Below are 22962 nucleotides of genomic sequence, written 5' to 3' on the forward strand. Positions count from 1 at the left end.
AGTATGTTGTGGTCCTGGGTTATCTTTGGTTAAGTTCCCTGCCTCTTGTGTTTTGTGTTAGTTTGACTTAGAAGTACTTCTCTCTGCTGGCCACCAGGGGGCGACTCCTCTCTGGTTGTATAGAAGTCTATGAGAAAATGGTCCTACTTCTCTCTGCTGGCCACCAGGGGGCGACTCCTCTCTGGTTGTATAGAAGTCTATGAGAAAATGGTCCTACTTCTCTCTGCTGGCCACCAGGGGGCGACTCCTCTCTGGTTGTATAGAAGTCTATGAGAAAATGGTCCTACTTCTCTCTGCTGGCCACCAGGGGGCGACTCCTCTCTGGTTGTATAGAAGTCTATGAGAAAATGGTCCTATTTCTCTCTGCTGGCCACCAGGGGGCGACTCCTCTCTGGTTGTATAGAAGTCTATGAGAAAATGGTCCTACTTCTCTCTGCTGGCCACCAGGGGGCGACTCCTCTCTGGTTGTATAGAAGTCTATGAGAAAATGGTCCTACTTCTCTCTGCTGGCCACCAGGGGGCGACTCCTCTCTGGTTGTATAGAAGTCTATGAGAAAATGGTCCTACTTCTCTCTGCTGGCCACCAGGGGGCGACTCCTCTTTGGCTGTATAGAAGTCTATGAGAAAATGGTCCTATTTCTCTCTGCTGGCCACCAGGGGGCGACTCCTCTCTGGTTGTATAGAAGTCTATGAGAAAATGGTCCTACTTCTCTCGATGTATTATCTCAGTTAACATTGTAAAGTTTCAAGTTTCAAGTCTAAGATCCACCTGTCGCTCCTCCGCAGTCCAAATATGGTCACAGACCAAATACCGTAGACCACAAATCAACGGGGGTGACGTCACATTGACTTCATCCCCTTATATACGGTCTGTGGTGGTGAAACACAGAAAAAAGGAGGTAAAAACGACAGACACAGGACACAAGATGACAGGGACCTTCAAAATAAAACAGGAAAATAACCAAACATAACCCAAGACCATGACACTATAAAAAACATGCAATATGTATTTACAGGATAAGTGATTTCACTGCGTCGTAGAGGAAACGTGTTTCTGAGTTTCCTCACATACAGACAGCAGTTCAATGCCGGAAAACAGACCGCCGGCGGACTCAAAGGACCCGGACCTTTGGACCAGCAGCCAAAAACCACGGCAGAACTGCAGCCGTGAAAAAGTGCAGCGAGCTCCAGGAAGCTCGACACGGCGACACCCTCCGTGTCAACCTCGAAGTAAAACCTGCGGGCGACGAACCCACAAGGTGAAAGGTCACGGCAGCTTCCCACAGTTCTGGATGACCCAGCCGCTGGCATTGATGTCCAACTTCAGCAGGTTCATGACCCACTGGTCCTTCTGGGCCCCCTCCATGAACTCAGACAAGGTGATCTGACCTTTAACAAAGAGGCAGACAGGGAAGCTGTAAAACCGTCTACATGCAGAGCATTCACACAGACAGGTCAGCGCTGCGTCGCCATCCGGTTGATTGGTTGAAATAAACGTTGTTCCGGTACGTACCGTCAGCGTTCTGGTCGACCAGCTCAAAGATCCGGTCGCAGATGTCGGACGGCGTCATGGTTGTCATGGCGACGTCGCTCGTCTGGAGTTTGAGTTTGTAAAGAATCTGTGTGAAACAGGAAACATGTTCAGAGGATGGAAAATAAAATCATAACTAGGTTGATTACTGACATTAAGACAATTATTTCTTTCCTCATAGGTTCCTGAAGGTTATGTTTAAATATGCAAATGAGGTATTCTCTTTTTAAATACGTGCTAGTTTTTATAAATATGCAGGAGTCAGGTTTGTTAATGTCCACATATTAAAGTCAAAGCTTTTTATTTTCCACGTCTCACAGCTTTTTCAAGTCACTCATGACGATATTCACGATTTATCCCAATAACTGAAATTCACCACGTTGACATGTTGACATGTGATCCAGAACTAAACCTGCTTCACCGACTGGAACAGCTCTTAAATACGGCCCACGGACTTGGGCTAATTTTACCTCTCTGACTGGAGGATTATGGTTTAGCCCACTTAAGAGGTCCAGTTCAGGACCGGCCCACCGAACACCTGACCCCCCCCCCAGAGCCCTAATCTGTCCCAAGATGATCTGACTTCTAAAACCGTTCCACACCGTCCTCAGCTGAACGGCTCTTTGTTTGGAACCGGCCTTAAGTCGGAGCGAACCGTCCCTAGAGTGTGGAAGCCGACTCTCACCCTGATGAGGCGCTTCACCTCCTGCCGGTCCAGCTTGCCGTTCCCGTCCTTGTCGTACATCTTGAACGACCACTTCAGTCGGTCCTCCAGGTTCCCGCGCAGGACCAGGTGGAGCGCCGCCACGTACTCCAGGAAGTCCAGCGTGTTGTCCTGCCGGCCCACAAGTCGCACCACACATTGGATTTAGTGACAATGAATTTAAAATGTATTACCAGAATAAAACATAAAAAACTGTATGAATATGACAATTATCCATATTATTTTGGTGTATGTTTGTTTATTGTTATTTATGATATGAACTTCTATCTATTCACTATGCTATGTTGGCTACATGTGTATTATTTTGGCTACATGTGTATTATTATCATGTTTGTTTTTATTTGTATCATATTGCATTTTTATTTTATGTTAAACAACTTGTATTGTAATTTTGCACGAAAGGCACGATATAAATACATTTTGTTTTGGCAAAATAATGGGATTCTAGATATTCTTACAAATATGCTTAAAACTCTTAAAATGGCCCCAAAACATCCTGGAATCACGTTACGTTTTGTAAGAAACAAATATTTTTTATTGCAGTAGAGACACACGTCTTTTTTTTGTTGATGTGAAAAACATTCAAATGATCTTAAAAAAGACAATATCGAATCAGAGGGTCTTCCTGTATGAATACAGGATGAACAATATTCACAATTATCCTGATGACCAAAATTCAATGAGATTGTGTATCAACAGAAAACAAAGAGATCAAAGGTCAACAGGAAGATAGTTCCACTGTGAAGGCAGCTTCCAGGAAGCACTGGTCCAAACACCTACTGGTGACCATGCAGGGTGTTCATAAGGATTCATGCTAATAACCGTCTGATGGGGGTTATTATCATGAATACTATCATGATGATAACCGAACCCTTACCTTGTTGGTGTCGAAGGAGCGGAACACCGTCTCAATGTACAGCGACTCCTCCAACGAGCTGCTCGGCACGCCGAAGATCCTCTTGAACTCGTGGAGGTGCAGGGCGCCGCTCGGACACTCCTTCATGAAGACGATGCACAGATCCTGAATCTGGGCCAGGTCCATCTCCTCACAGTGGCTCTCTTCCTGCCCCATGGCTCTCTGGATGTGGACGTGATACCGAGGAGAAGGATGTGATCCGGTTTGACTTCTGACTGACGGACTGCGGGTCACTAAGTCGTCCGTTCGCACACTCCCGAGCTAAACTGAGGAGCTTCTGCTGCTCAGTCGTCCAGCTGGAAGGTCAACGTGATTAACTCCAGTAACTCGTTAATCACTTGACCTTCGACCACAAATCCTTGTCCAACGAGAAGGTATGAAAGTCTGGCAATGGTTTGGTCACCAAGCGCCAGAACCAGGGATGACCGTAGTATCTCCTTAACCTGGAGCCGATCGAGTCAATTAAACAATCAAACAAAGGGTTTGATAGCAGTCTGTAGAGCAACACATCTATCAGCAACACTTCCACCATGCTTATGTGATCATGAGGGGCGTGTCCAATGATGGCAGGGATTGGTCCAGGGTTATTTTTACATCGGATTAAAGGAACAAATATAACACAAGCTTCTTGGAGGTCAAGAGGTCGACTTACTGTATTTTCTGGCTGTGTTGTTGATTATGGACGAGGAGAGCAGCTTCCACACACAAGGAGGGATTTAACCCGTCACGCCTTTTCACCAGCTGCCCTTCTCTCTGCTGACCACCAGGGGGGCGACTCCTCTCTGGTTGTATAGAAGTCTATGAGAAAATGGTCCTACTTCTCTCTGCTGTCCACCAGGGGGCGACTCCTCTCTGGTTGTATAGAAGTCTATGAGAAAATGGTCCTACTTCTCTCTGCTGGCCACCAGGGGGCGACTCCTCTCTGGTTGTATAGAAGTCTATGAGAAAATGGTCCTACTTCTCTCTGCTGGCCACCAGGGGGCGACTCCTCTCTGGTTGTATAGAAGTCTATGAGAAACTGGTCCTACTTCTCTCTGCTGGCCACCAGGGGGCGACTCCTCTCTGGTTGTATAGAAGTCTATGAGAAAATGGTCCTATTTCTCTCCTGATGTATTATCTCAGTAAACATTGTAAAGGATTACAGGTATTAATCTCCCTCACTGTAAACCTTTGCATAATCAGGAACACCAACTAAACTGTGTGAGCCGAGTTCAGCTTTACAGGATCCCATTAACAGCATCGGAGACAGTCCACCTTAAATACATCCATGGGAACAAGAGGCAGCCGAGGTCACATGACACAAAAATAACAGCCACCATCTTGAAATGAGGAACTGTGCACATAGAAGTAGTCAAGTAGATGGCAAAGACAGGGGTCCGCCTGGTCTCCGAAGAGACTCAAAATGACCATGAAGAGACATAAATAGCCTAAAAAGAGACCTGAAAAGACTAGAAAGACACAAAAATTCTCCAACTGTAAATATACTCATATATACATATAGCCTATATTTTCTTCAAACGTGTATATTACTACCGACTCTCAGACATAAACAAACTTACATAATGTAAAAACTGTGAGAACAAACACTGATCAGGCTTATCTATAATGCTGTCTAGAAATACAGCGATGCTTAGGCCAGGCATTATGAATAACTGGATTACATACCAGACTTAGTGGCACATGAATGGTGGGAGTGAAGACAGAGAACATTCCAGTAAAAACTCAACATTAATCTCTTTATGTTCTATTATTTATGTTGACATGTTGAGATTATTTGGAGTCAGTACGTACATATTACTATTTTTAATTTAATTAAACATGGATAAAATATCACATCATCCACAAAGAAGAGAGTTCTGTCCTTCCTTTTGAATCCTTCTGAATCCTTTTGCGTTCACGGCTGGTAGCTACATGCAGCCGTCGAACGTAGAGGTGAAGGAGAATCATGCATTTCCACAAAGAAGGCTTCATGCTGGAGGTGATGATGCGATCCCAGGTGTGCAGGTGAACCAGGTGTGCAGGTGAACCAGGTGTGCAGGTGAACCAGGTGTGCAGGTGAACCAGGTGGTGACGATTGTGATTACAACACGGAAACAGTGAGGTCCCAACAATCAGCAGTTTCATGGATTCTGGTTCAATATGCCGTCTAGTGTTTCTAACCTCTATACCCTCCTGCCTGACATCCAACATGACAAAGTTATTCTATATAATATCATATTACATGTGAAGCATGTTAGCTTTGAGTCATGAAACAGCTTCAAGTTTTATTTTAGTGAGGAAGTAAAATGTTTGTTTTTTTTGATTGATGATTAAAAAGAGCATGATTGTTTTTGATGACATCACTGAAGGAGGTTTCCATGTTTCTACAATAACCAACAACTGAATACTAACTGATTTTCTAGCGCACGCTTCATCTTCACATTTGCAGCTAAATTTAAGGGAAAATAAATAATTTGCCAGTTGCCATACAGTAAACGTTGTCATAATCAGGTGGAATACCTTTGAACGATATGACTTATATCATTTAAACTTGTGAGTAGGTCGACTCCCAAAACAACACACGGCGGATAACTCCTGGTTACGTTGAGGAACAAGACTAAAGGAAAGTCCCGCCTTCTCACCAAATGGACAGTTTCACAGATTGATGAACTCCGGTACGTTTCCTTTATAAAGATGGATCAGTCACACCGGCCCTTTATTTTCAACACGGAGCGGGAACAAAAACTGTTTTACTGTACGTGAAAATGTAAAAAAACGATGATGAGACAGAATAATGTGACTAAAATATACTTTATTATTAGCTATACAGCGTTAACAACTCTATACACGTGTGGTTACGTAGATACAAGGTTCCGGGTTGTTCACGCATCGTCCCTTGAATGAAACCCAGCCGTACAGTGTGTTACACTCTTACAGTCGCTGGATTCACAGGACGATACGGAGACCGGAAATCTCTTCTGATGTAAGATATATAGAGATCTATGTATATATATATAGAGAGAGAGAGCTCAGTGATACTTCCAGGTGTATCGGCCCGAGACGTAGGAGACTCATTCTCGGCGGGCTGCTGTCCAAGAGCTCCTTCCTCCAGAAAGCCCTCTCCGTCCGTTGACTCGTCCGTAAAGGTTTCAGGCTCAGCTCCCCCCGACGAGGGGGAGAAGAAGAAGAACAAAGCTGCTGGATTGCAGCCGCCAGGAATGAATCTTTTCCTACTCGGCCCTGAAGCTTCTAGACGATGCCGAACTGGGCCAGGTCATTCAGGTCCATGTCGCCGTAGGCCTCCCACGGGCAGACCACCTCCATGTCTGCAGGTAAGAGGAAACCCACGTTAATGACCTTCACCTTTCAGCCACTACTTTAGACTCATCTGATGCTTTGACTGCTCACCTCCAAGACCGTCCATCCCCGGGACGTCGTCGAACCTAAGGGAAGGACAGAGTCCGTTAGCATACAGGTGTGATCAGGTGCAGAGCGGCGTGGTCTTTCCTCCGGACTCACCCCTTCTGTCCGGCTTTGGGAGCCTTGCTCTTGAAGGCCTTGGTCTCCTTCTTCTTGAACTGTGGGGGACCGGCCTTGGAGCCTCCGGGTGCTGCCGGTGCTGCTGCTGTCGCTGCGTTCATTTCTGGAAAAGGAAGAAACAAGATTCAAACCTAATCAAAGGGCTGCCCACATCTAGACGGGAGTCCGTGCCGGCGTGTCGGGTCTCACCTGAGCGTTGGGTTTGTTGGGAGTTTTTGGATCGGCGAAGCGAAAAGCTGGAAGTTGAAAGCACTGAGCAGCGGAAGAAGTGCAAAACAAAGAGAAGGTTCTCTTTCTTTCTGCAGACTCCCTGTCTCTCTCTCTCTCTGGGTGTCGTCCTCGCTGCTTATATACCCGCCGTCGGCACGGTAACCGGGTTCAGAGGGATAATCTGATGAGCCGGAGAGAACAGCCGGTACCGGTGATGCAACCGCAGACAGGAGACATGCACACAGTTGCCATGAGGTCACCTGTTTTGTTTGAGTTTGGTACCCTGGTTGTGGAGTCGGAGGGGGGGTACACTCAGGTATACGGGGGATACCCACCTCTTTCTCTGGAGGTTTACAGGAAACCCACCTTTCAGCCACAACGCCGTTGGAACATGAGTGTACCCACTTCCTCCTCTGTACCCTAACTAGCAGTACACCTCACCAACTACCACTACACCGCTGGTTGAGCCATCTTGTAGGGGGGGGTCTAGTGGAGCTAAATGTTTAGGACCAGGATGTTACAGTTAATTGACGATTGCTGACGCACCGTCTTTGAAACTATCCAGATGTGTCAAAAGTCCAGATGTGCTGTACTCAAGTAGAAGTACAGATACTTACTTATGTAGTTACTACTCCTTAGTACTCCTACGTATTTATGTACTGACGTAGAGTTCAACAACAATCTGGTTGAAGTACAAGTATTGTGATTCTACTTCTATAGTGTTATAAGTGTCTTCAAATGTAAAAGCACTGAAATGTACTGAAAGTAGATAGTAAAAGTACCCCTATGAAGTACATTTATACTGGCTGTTTTGTCTACAATCTCTCATCACATAAGAAAACTAAAGATCTATAATTCCCCTCAAATGCATTAAAACTACAGTAACGAGAAGGAGTAGAAAGTACAGATATGAGTTTCAACATGTCGGGAGGAAAAGGTATACAGTCGTTAGTCCTGGAGAGGAACAATAGATGAAACGGTTGCCAGGCGACCGAGGTATTACGTAGTAGCACAGGTTAGATCAGTTCTGATTGGATTAGATTGGATAACATCGCAGCAGATTAGACTTCAAGCAGTTAGATCAGCGTACGGTAGATTAGAGTCAGCAGACAAGTTACATGTCTGAGAGGCATGAACCGCACACACACACACACACACACACACATATACACACACACACACACACACACATATATATACACACACACACACACATATACACACATACACATACACACACATACACATGTTTCTTTAGTTATTTTGTGTGTCTGTAGTTATTTTGTGTCTGTAGTTATATTGTGTGTCTGTAGTTATTTTGTGTGTCTGTAGTTATTTTGTGTTTCTTTCGTTATTTTGTGTGTATGTAGTTATTTTGTGCGTCTGTAGTTATTATGTGTGTCTGTAGTTATTTTATGTGTCTGTAGTTATTTTGTGTTTCTTTAGTTATATTGTGTGTCTGTAGTTGTATTGTGTTTCTTTAGTTATTTTGTGTGTCTGTAGTTATGTTGTGTGTCTGTAGTTATATTGTGTGTCTGTAGTTATTTTGTGTGTCTGTAGTTATATTGTGTTTCTTTCGTTATTTTGTGTGTATGTAGTTATTTTGTGTGTATGTAGTTATTGTGTGTCTGTAGTTATATTGTGTGTCTGTAGTTATATTGTGTTTCTTTAGCTATTTTGTGTCTGTAGTTATATTGTGTGTCTGTAGTTATATTGTGTGTCTGTAGTTATATTGTGTTTCTTTAGTTATTTTGTGTCTGTAGTTATATTGTGTGTCTGTAGTTATTTTGTGCGTCTATAGTTATTTTGTGTGTCTGTAGTTATATTGTGTGTCTGTAGTTATATTGTGTTTCTTTAGTTATTTTGTGTCTGTAGTTATATTGTGTGTCTGTAGTTATATTGTGTGTCTGTAGTTATTTTGTGTGTATGTAGTTATATTGTGTCTGTAGTTATTTTGTGTGTCTCTAGTTATATTGTGTGTCTGTAGTTATTTTGTGTGTCTCTAGTTATTTTGTGTGTCTGTAGTTATATTGTGTGTCTGTAGTTATTTTGTGTGTATGTAGTTATATTGTGTCTGTAGTTATTTTGTGTGTCTCTAGTTATATTGTGTGTCTGTAGTTATTTTGTGTGTCTGTAGTTATATTGTGTGTCTGTAGTTATTTTGTGTGTCTGTAGTTATATTGTGTGTCTGTAGGTATATTGTGTGTCTGTAGTTATTTTGTGTGTCTCTAGTTATATTGTGTGTCTGTAGTTATATTGTGTGTCTCTAGTTATATTGTGTGTCTGTAGTTATTTTGTGTGTATGTAGTTATATTGTGTGTCTGTAGTTATTTTGTGTCTCTAGTTATATTGTGTGTCTGTAGTTATTTTGTGTGTCTGTAGTTATATTGTGTGTCTGTAGTTATTTTGTGTGTATGTAGTTATATTGTGTCTGTAGTTATATTGTGTGTCTCTAGTTATATTGTGTGTCTGTAGTTATTTTGTGTCTCTAGTTATTTTGTGTGTCTGTAGTTATATTGTGTGTCTGTAGTTATATTGTGTGTCTGTAGTTATATTGTGTGTCTGTAGTTATATTGTGTTTCTTTAGTTATTTTGTGTCTGTAGTTATATTGTGTGTCTGTAGTTATTTTGTGCGTCTATAGTTATTTTGTGTGTCTGTAGTTATATTGTGTGTCTGTAGTTATATTGTGTTTCTTTAGTTATTTTGTGTCTGTAGTTATATTGTGTGTCTGTAGTTATTTTGTGTGTCTGTAGTTATATTGTGTTTCTTTAGTTATTTTGTGTCTGTAGTTATATTGTGTGTCTCTAGTTATATTGTGTGTCTGTAGTTATTTTGTGTCTCTAGTTATTTTGTGTGTCTGTAGTTATATTGTGTGTCTGTAGTTATATTGTGTGTCTCTAGTTATTTTGTGTGTCTGTAGTTATTTTGTGGGTGTCCGTAGTTCTGACTGACAGCGGTATATTTAGAGGTGGGAAGCCTTTAGCTTGGATTACACACGACCTGAATTATGAGCAGTGATGTAATCTACAACATGGTGGGATGGTCAACAGGTGATTCAGGTTAACTGACCCTTCACAGCCAATCACAGCGCAGCACCGTCGAGCTGAGGTGTTGTGGATTTGGAGCTGTTCAGTGTGGCGTAACAGTGATCCTCAGAGAGGCTGGAAGGAGATGCTTCTAAAAACAACAGCAGCGTTGGGCCTCCGTGGACAGAAGGCTTGGACTGACAGCTAATGTGAATGGAGCTGTGGCGCCCTCTGGTGGAGCAAACATAAACTGCTTCATGTGAGCTCCAACCGACACGGAGAAGACGAACAATAACAAAAAACAAAACGAGCGAAGAATTATCAAAAATGACTTTATGTGAAAAGTTCAAGTTAAAAAACAAACGTTCATCTTCATTCATAACATTTTTATTCACTTCAAAGACAACTCGTTTTTTTGTTTTTTTTTAAGAAAACTTGTGATTGACAGTGATTGGCTTCTCTCTCTCTCACACACACACACACACACACACACAAACACACACACACACACACACACACACACACACACACACACACACACTCCTTCCTTGGTTACAGACATGTGAAAGCCCCCCCACCACGTCTTTTTGTCTCTTTGTGACTTTACGTTGTCCCCTTTCAGTCACAGTGAGTCTTTGTGTTGTTTGTGACTTTTTGTCGTTGTTTTCTCCATTTTCATAGTCCTTTCATAGTCCCTCTTCCTGGTTGGTACTACTTTCTTCAAGTTCTAGCTGCAGGCTAGTGGGGCCCCTGACTCTCTGGACCCCTGACTCTCTGGACCCCTGACTCTCTGGACCCCTGACAATCTGGACCCCTGACACTCTGGACCCCTGACTCTCTGGACCCCTGACTCTCTGGATCCCTCACAATCTGGACCCCTGACACTCTGGACCCCTGACTCTCTGGATCCCTGACTCTCTGGACCCCTGACTCTCTGGATCCCTGACTCTCTGGACCCCTGACACTCCGGACCCCTGACTCTCCGGACCCCTGACTCTCAGGACCCCTGTATGTGAACACAGTGGCACTACTTTCTCTCGGATAAAGGGCGTGTGAACTTCCTCCACGGCGTTCAGCCATCACTCTGAACCAATCAGACGACGCCGGGTCGCTCGGCTCCTCCTACTCCACGATGCCAGCGTTGCTGAGGTAGACCTGGGCGAGCGGCGGGTTGATCTGGTCTGCCTGCGGACCGCCGGTCTGCTGGATGAACTGCTGCAGCTTACACTGTCTCAGCTCCTTACTCAGCGCCTCGATGGTCTCCCGTCTGCCCTGGACCAGGGAACACATACGTCACCAACAGCAGCACCCCTGGGTGCAGCAACGGCGTGGGAAGCCTCCTGTCCTCCGTCACGTCCTCGGGCGTTAAAGGACGAAGGTTTGCAGTCGACAAATCACACAAAAACACCAATCAAATCATCCTAAAAGCCAAAAACGCCGTCCTGCTACTCACCAGAGGACCAATATTCATCCGCCGCTGAAAATAGTCCCCCAACAAACGCTCCTGTTTGAGTCACGTTTCCCTAAAAACTACAATGAGCAGCTGGTTGAGGAAATCACTGAGCCTTTTTAGAAGGTTATACTATGTATTTGTGACCTTTTTTTAATACATAATTTCCATCTTCAGTCGGAACAACGGGCTTTGAGCTGAGTCATAGAGAGACTAACGTCAGGTTTTGTTCACGATAACAAAATGTTCACAGATGAGAAGTTCATTTCACAGTTTAACAAAAAAAAAACAGTTTGTTTGCTTTTGCGGGAGGGTCGTGTTGTTGAAAAATAAAAAGAATTCAAAACTCTGATTTGTGGGTTGTGAGATGATGGAGGAGTCAAACCTGCAGCGTTTCCTCGGCGGTCTGCAGATCGCTCTGTGTGTCTGAACACGCCGCCTGCAGCTGGTCTCCCTGCTGCAGGCGCCACTGGAGCTCCTCCTTCAGGGGCCCGAGGGCCTCCTCCTCCTCCTGCTGCTCCTCCTGCTGCCGGGGGCCTCGCCTCCGGACCCCGAGCTGGACGTCCTGATCCAGATGTGCAGAACGGACTCGGAGCTCCTCGATCCGACAGTCGCAATCCTCCGTGGAGGTGACGAGCTGGCGTAGACGACTCTGCATGTCTGCTCGACACGCCATAGAAACAATTATATATTAATAAAACAGAAACTCTTTTATATTTTTGGGCAAAAATGTCACAGATATTGTCCAATCATGTTTCTACCACCTGGGAAGCAAAAATATCTTAATCTACGTGAACCTGCAGAGATGACGACTTATCTTTGCATCCAGAGGACTCGCCCCCTGGTGGCCAGCAGGGAGCATGACAGTCCAAAGCTTCTGAAGCAGTGTGTGCTTTCTTTGTGCTCCATATATAAAGCTTATGATTATACTATTATTAATAAATAAAGTTTATAATTATTCTATTATTAATAAATAAAGTTTATAATTATTCTATTATTAATAAATAAAGTTTATAATTATACTATTATTAATAAATAAAGTTTATGATTATACTACTATTAATAAATAAAGCTTATAATTATTATATTATTAATAAATAAAGCTTATGATTATACTATTATTAATAAATAAAGTTTATGATTATACTACTATTAATAAATAAAGCTTATAATTATTATATTATTAATAAATAAAGCTTATGATTATACTACTATTAATAAATAAAGCTTATAATTATTATATTATTAATAAATAAAGCTTATGATTATACTATTATTAATAAATAAAGTTTATGATTATACTACTATTAATAAATAAAGCTTATAATTATTATATTATTAATAAATAAAGCTTATAATTATACTACTATTAATAAATAAAGCTTATAATTATACTACTATTAATAAATAAAGCTTATAATTATTATATTATTAATAAATAAAGCTTATAATTATACTATTATTAATAAATAAAGTTTATAATGATTCTATTATTAATAAATAAAGCTTATAATTATACTATTATTAATAAATAAAGCTTATAATTATTCTATTATTAATAAATAAAGTTTATAATTATACTATTATTAATAAATAAAGCTTATAATTATACTATTATTAATAAATAAAGTTTATAATTATTCTATTATTAATAAATAAAGCTTATGATTATACTACTATTAATAAATAAAGCTTATAATTATTATATTATTAATAAATAAAGTTTATAATTATTCTATTATTAATAGATAAAGCTTATAATTATACTATTATTAATAAATAAAGCTCATGATTATTCTATTATTGATCACGGTGATGGAGGCTGATGGAAGACGCACCTCGTTCCCGGTCCGTCTCTGCCTGGAACTGGTCCTCCCACTTCTCTCGCTGCATCAGTTCGGCTTCGTTCTGCCTCCACCGCTGCTCCAGTTCCTCCAGCTCCCCCTCGGAGACCCGGGTCGGACCCGGTCCCGAGGCCGACGATGACCTCTCCCAGCCCTCGGTCTCCCTCTCCAGAGCCTGAAGCTGGACCTCCAGGTCTTGCAGCCTCCTCTGCTGCTGCAGAATCCGCCTGAACACCTCGTCCTTGGAGGAAGCGAGGGAGTCGAGGAAAGACACGGGGGAGGCCCGGGGTTCTGGGGAGGCCCGGGGCAACGGAGACCAGGCCCTGTTTGGTTTAGTCCTCTTGGGGTGTGTCAAGGGACCCAGGCTGAAGGTGAGGGCCTTGTGCGGCAGCTTGAGGGTCTCTGGTTCAGGTGGTCCCGGCTGGGGGAAGCGTCTCCCTCTGGCGGGTTTGTCCCGACCGTCGCCGAGGCTGGGACCGGTCCTCCTCAGGATCAGCTGGACTTCTGCAGCCAGCTGACCCAGCTGAGCCAGATGCTGCAGAGGACAGGCGTCGGCCGCCAGCTGCCTCTCCGTCCCTCGGACCTTCAGGATGAGGACGTACCGACCTGTCTGACCTGAGGAGAAGACACCAGGACTAACGTTAAACACCGGACCAGCAGCTCAGTCTGAGCCATGATGAAGGTTTAAATCATCAGGATAACAGACGTCAAGACTTTTAGTCGAGGGTTACAGTAACAAAGTAGATTGGAGGAATTTAAAAAAATCATTAAAAATACAAGATTCATACATGTAGGCTATATATGTGTGTGTGTAGGTAGGTAAAATTATAATTTTTTAATTATTATTATTCATTTTTTTCATTTTTATTTTTTTTAAAGAAAAAGAAAAGTATGTATGTATGTATGTTGTGCTGTATAATGTACTCCTATTAAAAAATATATATACATTTATATATAATATTTTTATATTACTTATATTTCTGTTTTGTCTGTAAACTGGCCTCCACCAGAGTTCACAACATCCATCCATCCATCCATTTTCTACCGCTTATCCTGTATTCAGGGTCACGGGGGGGCTTGAGCCGATCCCAGCTGTCATTGGACGAAGGCAGGTTACACCTGGACAGGTCACCAGTCTATCACAGGACCAGCATGTAGAGACAGACAACCATTCACGCTCACATTCACACCTACGGGACATTTAGAGTCACCAATGAACCTATCCCCATCCTGCATGTCTTTGGACTGTGGGAGGAAGCAGGAGAACCCGGAGAGAACCCACGCTTACACGGGGAGAACATGCAAACTCCACACAGAAGGAATCGAACCCGGGACCCTCTCGCTGTGAGGCGACAGTGCTACCCACTACACCACCGTGCAGACCTCAGAGTTCACAATAGAAAAATGTAAGTAAATATTAAAATATATTCCAGTAGTATATTCCTGCATACATTTTTCTTGTGTGCTGCTGGGTGTAATATATGACATATGTTAATGAGTTGTTGAAGGAACATGGAGCGACTCACCGATGGACTGTGCGAGAGCGATGACGACGTCCTGGCAGGAGGTGTCATGTGACAGACCACACACCACTCTGACCACGCCCTCCACCCACACCTTCAGCTCCATCGCGCTCCGTCAGCACCACCACCTGCAGCAGAACGGGGAATATCCAGTTAGTATGAGGTGGGAACATGTCGGGAACAAAAGGTTGGTCGGTTGCGATAGTTTTTAGTCCCCAGAAGAAAATGTTTGTTTTTTATTTCACCGTTTTAACCTCTTTTATCTTCTTTTTACCTCAAGCTTTATTGTATCTCGCTGTACTCCGATTCACCTCTTTTTATCTTGTTGTTTTATCTCTTTTTTCTCTAACTAGAGCCCTTCTAGGGACATTTCTAGCGTTGTCTATGTACACGGTATCTGCCCCTATATCAAATAAACCATAAATAAATAATACCAATAATATTTCATCACCGATTCAACCTTCCTAACAGTAACAGTAACTTTAGGGGGTAAAAGTACTTCAGTTTAAGAACAAGATGACTATAGATGATCATAAAATGCAGATACTTGAAGTAATGTCAGCCTACCTCAACATTTGACCAAGTTAAGGTACTATAGAGTAATACTCGGCCTGGGTACTTTATTGATACGCAGCAGAGGTGTCAAAAGTCCAGATGTTCTGTATTCAAATAGAAATACATATACTTGTGTTCAAAAAGATAGTAAAAGTACTCATTCTACTTCTTTACTCAAGTGAATGTAAAGGTACAGGCTCTGACATGTACTCAAAGTAGAAAGTAAAAGTACCCCTGAAGGACATATCTACTGGCTGTCTAAGTGAATCTCTCGTCATATGAATAAGAAAATAAATAATTGATAATTCCGTTGAAATGATCAAATTAACGAGCCTGTTTTGAGTAGAACGTACAGATATGTGTGTTAATATGAAGGGACTAATTGTCAGAAATAGAAATACTCATAAACTATGAGTAAAAATACAAGATACCTGAAAAGTACAGTAATGAAGTATTTGTACTTCCAACACATGGCCTGTATCAACAGTGTTCTGTCTCTTTAAGAGAAACCGGTAGAACCGGAAGTAGAACGTTTGTACGCTGCTGTTGGAGAGAGGACTACGGACAAGCTAGCTACGATTAATCAACAACCGGGGACGTTTTCAAACATGGAGACGGTTTTATTTACGGTTTTAGACGTGACGTTTGACTTCCGGTTCCGTCGTGTTGCTGAACGTGTTCCAGTCGGTGAGTAGCGGTGAAGTTCGCCATGTTGTTGTGTTCCCTTTCTACGCGAAACGTGACGTCAAACGCGTCATTATTCATGGCGATCGTGTTGTGTATGTTAGTTTTAACGTTAAAGTGTTGTCACTCGGCGTGATATGGCAAGCCGTTTTATCATTTAATAGCTAGACTGGATATGTATTGCAGTTATCTGTAATTCAATTCTTCCTAGTCATAAAGAACATTTCAGATATCAACAATGACATTCTTTCTAGGACAAATGACGTCACTTTTGCCATTCATGTGTATTGGGCTTTCAATTTCAGATATCCACAATTACATTCTGGATATCTAGAATGAACATTCTGGATATCTGCAATTGAATTCTTACTAGGAGAAACTCCCATTTCAGATATCTTCAATCCAATTGTTACTAGTCATAATTTTAATTTCAGATATCCAAAATGAAAAATTATTCCAGATATCCAGAATGTAATTTTGAATATCCAAAAATGCATTGTGACTAGTAGAAATGTCGTTATGGATATCCACAATTCGTATTATGACTAGTAGAAATGTAATTTCAGATATCTACAATTAGAATTGTGACTAGGAACAATACAATTGCAGATATCCATGTATTGTTGATATCTGTTGACAGGTAGACAGGACGCCATTTTAAAAATTAAAAAATTATGACTAGTAACAAGTGGATTGAAGATATCTGAAATAGGAGTTTTTCCTAGTAAGAATTAAATTGCAGATATCCAGAATGTTCATTCTAGATATCCAGAATGTAATTGTGGAAATCTGAAATTGAAAGCCCAATACACATGAATGGCAAAAGTGACGTCATTTGTCCTAGGAAGAATGCCATTGTGGATATCTGAAATGTTCTTTTTGACTAGGAAGAATTGAATTACAGATATCTGCAATACATATCCAGTCTAGCTATTAAATGATAAAACGGCCACTTATACTTTTTAAGGATTTTTAGATATCTTAAATTTAGTTTTGACTAGTACAATCAAAGTTGTAGATATCTTAAAATATCATTTTTACTAGTAAGAATGTATTGTGGATATCTTTAATTACCATTTCTTTCAAATGCTATTATGGATATCTAAAATATAATTACAGATAGTAGTGTGGTTCGATTAAATGTTAAAACGGCTCGCCATAGGCGTGAAGCTAGCTAATTCCTGAAAGACGTTGCTACGCGGAGGGGGCGTGGCGCAGATCGATGCTGCCTTCACGTGGCGTCGGAGTTTTGGGAAATACGATGTGGTGACTCTGATTTTTTTTAATTTTATACAATAAAAAAAATAAATAGAAAAATTTGAATAAAAAAATATATAAATACATAAATAATAATGATAATCAGGAAATAAATAAGGACCATAGATATCCTTACGTTGTAGGCTGAGTCGGAAATTGCACTTGAACGCCCCCTCGAGTCTTAAACAGAGAGGGAAAACTGGGATACATTTGAAGGCAGCTTTTTAGTCCCCGCCCCCTTTTTTAAACAGTAGCCTATTAGAAAGAAGCAGATCTGGAGAGACCAGTTCAGGTTTAAAATCCAGAAAACTCTCTTCAAGACAAACGGTGGGAAATAACTGGTAATTAATCTGTCTGGTAAGAGTTACTGATTACTGTGAACTCAACACACACACACACACACACACACACACACACACACACACACACTGTTAAAACTCACAGGTTCAGTGAACCGAACTCTAATTATTAACTATACGTTTCTCAGTTTCAGTCAGCTGATATTTACTGAACACAAATCAGTTTCTCACCAAGCATTGACTAAAATAATATATATATATATATATATATATATATATATATATATATTAGTTATATATAATATTTACATTTACATTTACATTTAGGTCATTTAGCAGACGCTTTTGTCCAAAGCGACTTACAATAAGTACATTTGTCAAAAGAAGGAAACAAAGAAACCACAAGGAATCATTGCAGATAAAGTAAGAGCTAAAAATAGAACAAGTGTTAGGTCCTCATCTGAGTAACGTTTTTTGGGGGGGGGGTGTCGAGGGAGGGTGTTAGTGGGTCATGCTATGTAGAGTGGAGGTGAAGTCTGAACAGGTGAGTCTTGAGCCTTTTCCTGAAGATGGCAGTGACTCTGCTGTCCTGACATTAGTCGGGAGTTCGTTCCACCACTGAGGACCAGAACAGAGAAGAGTCTGGACTTTGCTGAGCGACATTTGTTTGATTTCAGCGATGGTGGTACCAGCCGGCCAGCTGAAGTAGAGGAGCGATGTGCTCGCTTCGGGGCGTGAGGTTTGACCAGTGTTTGAAGGTAGACGGGTGCCGTTCCATTGATGGCCCTGAAGGCCAGTGTAATAATATAATTATTATTATTATAATTATTATTATAATTATAATAATTATTAGAGTCCAGCCTGGTACCAGCTCAGTGTTCCCTCTCCCCTTAAACGTATTCTTTTATATTTTATATTCTATACTGGAGTAGTTGTGGTCTGGTATATTTACAGTGTACGCTGATACATTATTTAAATTAAAAATAAGTGAGTAATAAGTTCATCTAACTGTTCATTCACTCAAAGCGTTTTGTGGTTTGTCGTTCTGCAGTAAAGATGATGATAAGTAGTTTAGTAACTCTGTCCACAAGGAGGCGCCGCCCGTGAACGTTGAGTCTGAGCTTGTTTTCTGTAACTCTGGTTTGAATGATCTGAACCAGGATGTCGGTTCTTCATCAGGACAGGAATGTTGAAGAACACGCTGACATTCCTGGAGGACTCGGACTGAGACTCAGACTCCACCCACACATACCTCCCTCTGTTTACCTCCACCTCAACATCTCACACACACAAGGACTGCACACTATGTGTATAACTATACACACTCTTATTATATATCAATACACACTCTTATATCAATATACACTCTTATAATATATCAATACACTCTTATATCAATATACACTCTTATATCAATATACACTCTTATAATATATCAATACACACTCTTATAATATATCAATACACACTCTTATAATATATCAATATACACTCTTATAATATATCAATACACTCTTATAATATATCAATATACACTCTTATAATATATCAATATACACTCTTATAATATATCAATACACACTCTTTCACTCAACTTTTGCTGAAGCAATACTTCAGCTGAAATGCCTCATTCACTCCTGGAAGTACAAGTACCTTAAAACGTTTATTAAATAAAACTGTCAAACCTGCTCAAGATTGGTTTTACTTCTAGATTTGTGTTTTTGAGTGAATGATCAGTATTGATAAGCAGCACAACTCCTGTTAAAAGATGTCTGGAATACCAGAGGTGGGAAGTACCTGAGTTTTCAGGTATCTTGTACTTTTAAATTAGTATTTATTTCCCTGAATGATGTACTTTCCCTCCCTACATGTTAGAACTAATATCTGTACTTCTTCTACTTTAGTTTTAATGCATTTGAGGGGGAAATTATCAATAATTATTTTATTTATTAATATGACGACAGATTCCGACTTGTAAAAAACAGCCAGTAGAAATGTACTTCTTAGGGATACTTTCTACTTTGAGTACATTTCACTTTGAATGCAGTTAAGAAGTAGAATCAGTACTTCTACTTGAGTACAGAATACGACTATCGCGGTAGTTCTGCAGCTTGTTTCGTGTTCCTGATTTTTTTTCTTTCCCTGGGTTTGTGATTGGCTCGTCCTCAGCTGGTTACAAAATAATTTAACCCAATTAAAGTGTTAAATTAAAGCAGCTTTGATGCATCACATACAATATAATACGGACTGTAATAATACGACAAATCAGAATGTAATTTGAGAATGTAATTAGCGTCAGAGAGGAATTTGAACAGACTCACCTGTTAGTTCAAGCTGCTCTCTTTCATTGATGCTTCCTCTTCTCACTGGTGTGTGTTCAGGGAGGAGGAGGAGGAGGAGGAGGAGGAGGAGTGAAGCTGAGGAATGCAGCCTTTCTGGTGTCGCTGCATGAACAGTGATGTCACTCCGGTGGAAGGTAATTAAACACATTTCCTTCTGTCACCTCGCTGTGTTCTTTTAGATCACATCACAGATTTAGATTCTAGATGTTGTGTTAGTGATGAAGTCAATCTTTATTGCTTTATGTTCTGTATATTTTCCACCGGGTTCAGACCACATGATATTAGTGTCGCTACGTTGTCAGATCAGCTGATTTTAGAGTCATGAAGTCTAGTCGATCACGGCATGTCAACATGTTCTATGCTCAAGTAGAAGTACTGATTCTACTTCTCTACTCAAGTAAAAGTACTCAAAGTAAAAAGTATCCCTATGAAGGACGGAAAAGTTAAAAGTGAAGCCAAGCCTGAAGTGCCTTAAAGCTGCATTATCTCTGCTGGCCACCAGGGGGCGACTCCTCTCTGGTAGTATAGAAGTCTATGAGAAAATGGTCCTACTTATCTCTGCTGGCCACCAGGGGGCGACTCCTCTCTGGTTGTATAGAAGTCTATGAGAAAATGGTCCTACTTCTCTCTGCTGGCCACCAGGGGGCGACTCCTCTCTAGTTGTATAGAAGTCTATGAGAAAATGGTCCTACTTCTCTCTGCTGGCCACCAGGGGGCGACTCCTCTCTGGTTGTATAGAAGTCTATGAGAAAATGGTCCTACTTCTCTCTGCTGGCCACCAGGGGGCGACTCCTCTCTGGTTGTATAGAAGTCTATGAGAAAATGGTCCTACTTCTCTCTGCTGGCCACCAGGGGGCGACTCCTCTCTGGTTGTATAGAAGTCTATGAGAAAATGGTCCTACTTCTCTCTGCTGGCCACCAGGGGGCGACTCCTCTCTGGTTGTATAGAAGTCTATGAGAAAATGGTCCTACTTCTCTCTGCTGGCCACCAGGGGGCGACTCCTCTCTGGTTGTATAGAAGTCTATGAGAAAATGGTCCTACTTCTCTCTTGATGTATAATCTCAGTAAACATTGTAAACATGAGTTTATGGTCTCAATCTCTAGTTTCAAGTCTTCTTCAATCCAGCATGATGTTCATTTAGTACATTATGGTCCATTTAGAGTCCACCAGACCAGAAAGCAGGGGATGCTTTAGGGGGCGGGGCTACCTGCTGATTGACAGGTCGCTACAACAGCATTGTCCTTGATTTGTTTGCTTTTTTGTCTAACTTTTCGTTAATTGTAAAAGCTTTGTACTCAGCTCAGCCCTCTATCATCACTTCTTGAGGCTAATAAACAAAACAAGATGGTGATGACCAAAATGCTGAACTGTATGAAACCGAAAGCGTCACTCTGTCTTCCACATGTTTCAGTCTCGATGAAAGTGAGAAAAAGATAAAAACTCAAGGGAGCGGCTCTCTGCCGCCGGCCTGGTCTTCCTCCCAATCTGCAGCATTCCTCTCTAAGTGATGTGTGCACATATTTGTATCTGTGTGTTTGCTCGGCCTCGTTTCATTAGGGTTCATACGGGTGCTGGAAATCCTTGAAAACACTTGATTTTAGTGTGGTGTTTTCAAGGTTTGAAAAGTGCTGACGTATGATAAAACAGAGAAAAGAAGATATCCATATTTGAGAAATAAAACAAAAACATAAAATATTGCAAATTGTCTCTCCGTCTGCTTCATATTTTCTTTTATTGATTTTTTGATCTGGAAATCAAAGAGATCACCGGTATCAGACTCAACTGTGGTGCTGGAAATACCGACTTGCAAACTAGAAGCAAAAAAAGTCCTCTTTTATAATGCAGGCTTCTGATCTTCCTGATCTACAATGAAAATCCCCCAAACTGGAGATAATCTGTGTTCTGCAGTTTAGCCACCAGGTGGCAGCAGCTTACATACAATATGTACAGGAATTAAATAAACCCATCAAAGTTGTCCCAGTTTATGCACTAATACAGTAGGACTTAAATCATCGCAGAGATATATCCAGGTAGGGTACGGTGCTGGAAATCCTTGAAAACAATGTTAGTGTGGCGTTTTCAAGGTTTGAAAAGTGCTTGGATGTAGAATAAAGGTCTTGAAATGTGTGTTGCATGTGATGACATCTATGATAGAACAGAGAAAAGAAGATCTCCATATCTGAGGGACTGAAAACAGCATTTTGTGACATTTCTTTATGAAAAATGACTTTTGATGATGAACAGATGATGAAAATAGTTGGTGATTATATTTCTGTGGATCTGTTAGTGGAATTAGTTTTCCTTTCATTTGTGGTCCTTCTGTAAAAAGCTGTCTCCAAACATCATGTTGGTTGTTTAGAGGACAATAACATCTCATTTAATGTGATGAACAAGTGACAGAATAAGTAGACTGAATACTGACCATTGGATTGATACAAATATGGAGTTTACCACAGCTGGAAGGGGCTGGAAAAGCATGGGAATCCACCTGGAAAGTGCTTGGAAAGTGCTTGAATTTGAGCTTGGAGAAGGTGGAGGAACCCTGTGTTAAAGTGCTCCAGAGTGGACAAGCGTGCTTAACCCGAACTGAAAGCAGCCAAATGAAATGGAATTTAAAACAAATATATATATATATATATATATATATATATATATATATAATACAGTCAATAAATCCATGTCACACATGGAGCTGAGTGGATTAATCCCCTGAGATGCGAGTTTAATGAGAAAGGGTCCAGATTGACTTCCTAAAAAGAAAACCCAAACACCCTAGATTGAATGTGAGGCTGCGTATTGTGAGTCGCGTTTAGTAATTATAGTCTTTTTGTATCTAAATGTGTCGACGGAGCAACTCTGTAAACGAGTAGTTTCTAATCCCACCCGACCGAACACATCGCAGCATCATCCTCTTAATTACTAACTACTTGTTCTCCGGAGCTGCTGTTGCTCCGTCCAGCGTGGTCCCTGAACACAACACCACACTTGTTCTTCCCGGGCTTTCTACCATAATGCCTGGTGTTCACCCAGAACTTCCACCATGCTTTCATGCCACAGTTTGAGAATCCTACACGAAGTG

The 22962-nt window shown here is 41.2% G+C and overlaps 3 protein-coding genes across 5 annotated transcripts; all 3 read right to left on the reverse strand.

Annotated features, from left to right (window-relative positions):
• Positions 1 to 650: 650 nt before the first annotated feature.
• On the reverse strand, positions 651 to 3385 carry LOC311013039 (guanylyl cyclase-activating protein 2-like). The gene is made up of 4 exons (XM_084008921.1): positions 3133 to 3385; positions 2217 to 2366; positions 1514 to 1619; positions 651 to 1389 (listed from the first exon to the last, which is right to left on the reverse strand). The coding sequence occupies exons 1-4, from the start codon at positions 3325 to 3327 to the stop codon at positions 1268 to 1270; spliced, it is 573 nt and encodes a 190-aa protein (XP_083865047.1). The 5' UTR covers positions 3328 to 3385; the 3' UTR covers positions 651 to 1267.
• Positions 3386 to 5929: 2544 nt separating this feature from the next.
• On the reverse strand, positions 5930 to 7032 carry LOC311012776 (retinal cone rhodopsin-sensitive cGMP 3',5'-cyclic phosphodiesterase subunit gamma-like). Its single transcript, XM_084008412.1, has 4 exons — positions 6880 to 7032; positions 6670 to 6793; positions 6559 to 6593; positions 5930 to 6476 (listed from the first exon to the last, which is right to left on the reverse strand). Exons 2-4 carry the CDS (start codon positions 6789 to 6791, stop codon positions 6400 to 6402), a joined length of 234 nt encoding a protein of 77 aa, XP_083864538.1. The 5' UTR covers positions 6792 to 6793; positions 6880 to 7032; the 3' UTR covers positions 5930 to 6399.
• Positions 7033 to 10243: 3211 nt separating this feature from the next.
• On the reverse strand, positions 10244 to 19904 carry LOC311014119 (ras association domain-containing protein 8-like). 3 transcript variants are annotated; one of them, XM_084010520.1, is made up of 5 exons: positions 19861 to 19904; positions 14748 to 14872; positions 13216 to 13836; positions 11763 to 12037; positions 10244 to 11194 (listed from the first exon to the last, which is right to left on the reverse strand). In XM_084010520.1, the coding sequence occupies exons 2-5, from the start codon at positions 14848 to 14850 to the stop codon at positions 11168 to 11170; spliced, it is 1026 nt and encodes a 341-aa protein (XP_083866646.1). In that variant the 5' UTR covers positions 14851 to 14872; positions 19861 to 19904; the 3' UTR covers positions 10244 to 11167. The 3 variants fall into 3 exon arrangements, with proteins under 3 accessions (XP_083866646.1, XP_083866644.1, XP_083866645.1); XM_084010518.1 differs by having other exon boundaries at positions 10244 to 11199; XM_084010519.1 differs by lacking the exon at positions 19861 to 19904 and adding an exon at positions 15312 to 15332 and having other exon boundaries at positions 10244 to 11199.
• Positions 19905 to 22962: the final 3058 nt, after the last annotated feature.

Source organism: Eutrigla gurnardus (genome assembly GCF_963514095.1).
Source record: "Eutrigla gurnardus genome assembly, chromosome: 1".
NCBI lineage: Eukaryota > Metazoa > Chordata > Actinopteri > Perciformes > Triglidae > Eutrigla > Eutrigla gurnardus.

Bases quoted from the DNA above. Each gene is read 5' to 3' on its own strand.
- LOC311013039 (XM_084008921.1), bottom strand. From the start codon at position 3,327: ATGGGGCAGGAAGAGAGCCACTGTGAGGAGATGGACCTGGCCCAGATT. The intron at 2,367-3,132 runs GTAAGGGTTCGG...GTGGGCCGGCAG, and splicing joins GCTCCTTCGACACCAACAAG to GACAACACGCTGGACTTCCT. The intron at 1,390-1,513 runs GTACGTACCGGA...TCTTTGTTAAAG, and splicing joins GGTCGACCAGAACGCTGACG to GTCAGATCACCTTGTCTGAG.
- LOC311012776 (XM_084008412.1), bottom strand. From the start codon at position 6,791: ATGAACGCAGCGACAGCAGCAGCACCGGCAGCACCCGGAGGCTCCAAG. The intron at 6,594-6,669 runs GTGAGTCCGGAG...TCCTTCCCTTAG, and splicing joins CCCAAAGCCGGACAGAAGGG to GTTCGACGACGTCCCGGGGA. The intron at 6,477-6,558 runs GTGAGCAGTCAA...TCTTACCTGCAG, and splicing joins GGGGATGGACGGTCTTGGAG to ACATGGAGGTGGTCTGCCCG.
- LOC311014119 (XM_084010518.1), bottom strand. From the start codon at position 14,850: ATGGAGCTGAAGGTGTGGGTGGAGGGCGTGGTCAGAGTGGTGTGTGGT. The intron at 12,038-13,215 runs GTGCGTCTTCCA...CGTGTCGAGCAG, and splicing joins AGAGACGGACCGGGAACGAG to ACATGCAGAGTCGTCTACGC. The intron at 11,200-11,762 runs GTTTGACTCCTC...TCCCTGGTCCAG, and splicing joins CCGCCGAGGAAACGCTGCAG to GGCAGACGGGAGACCATCGA.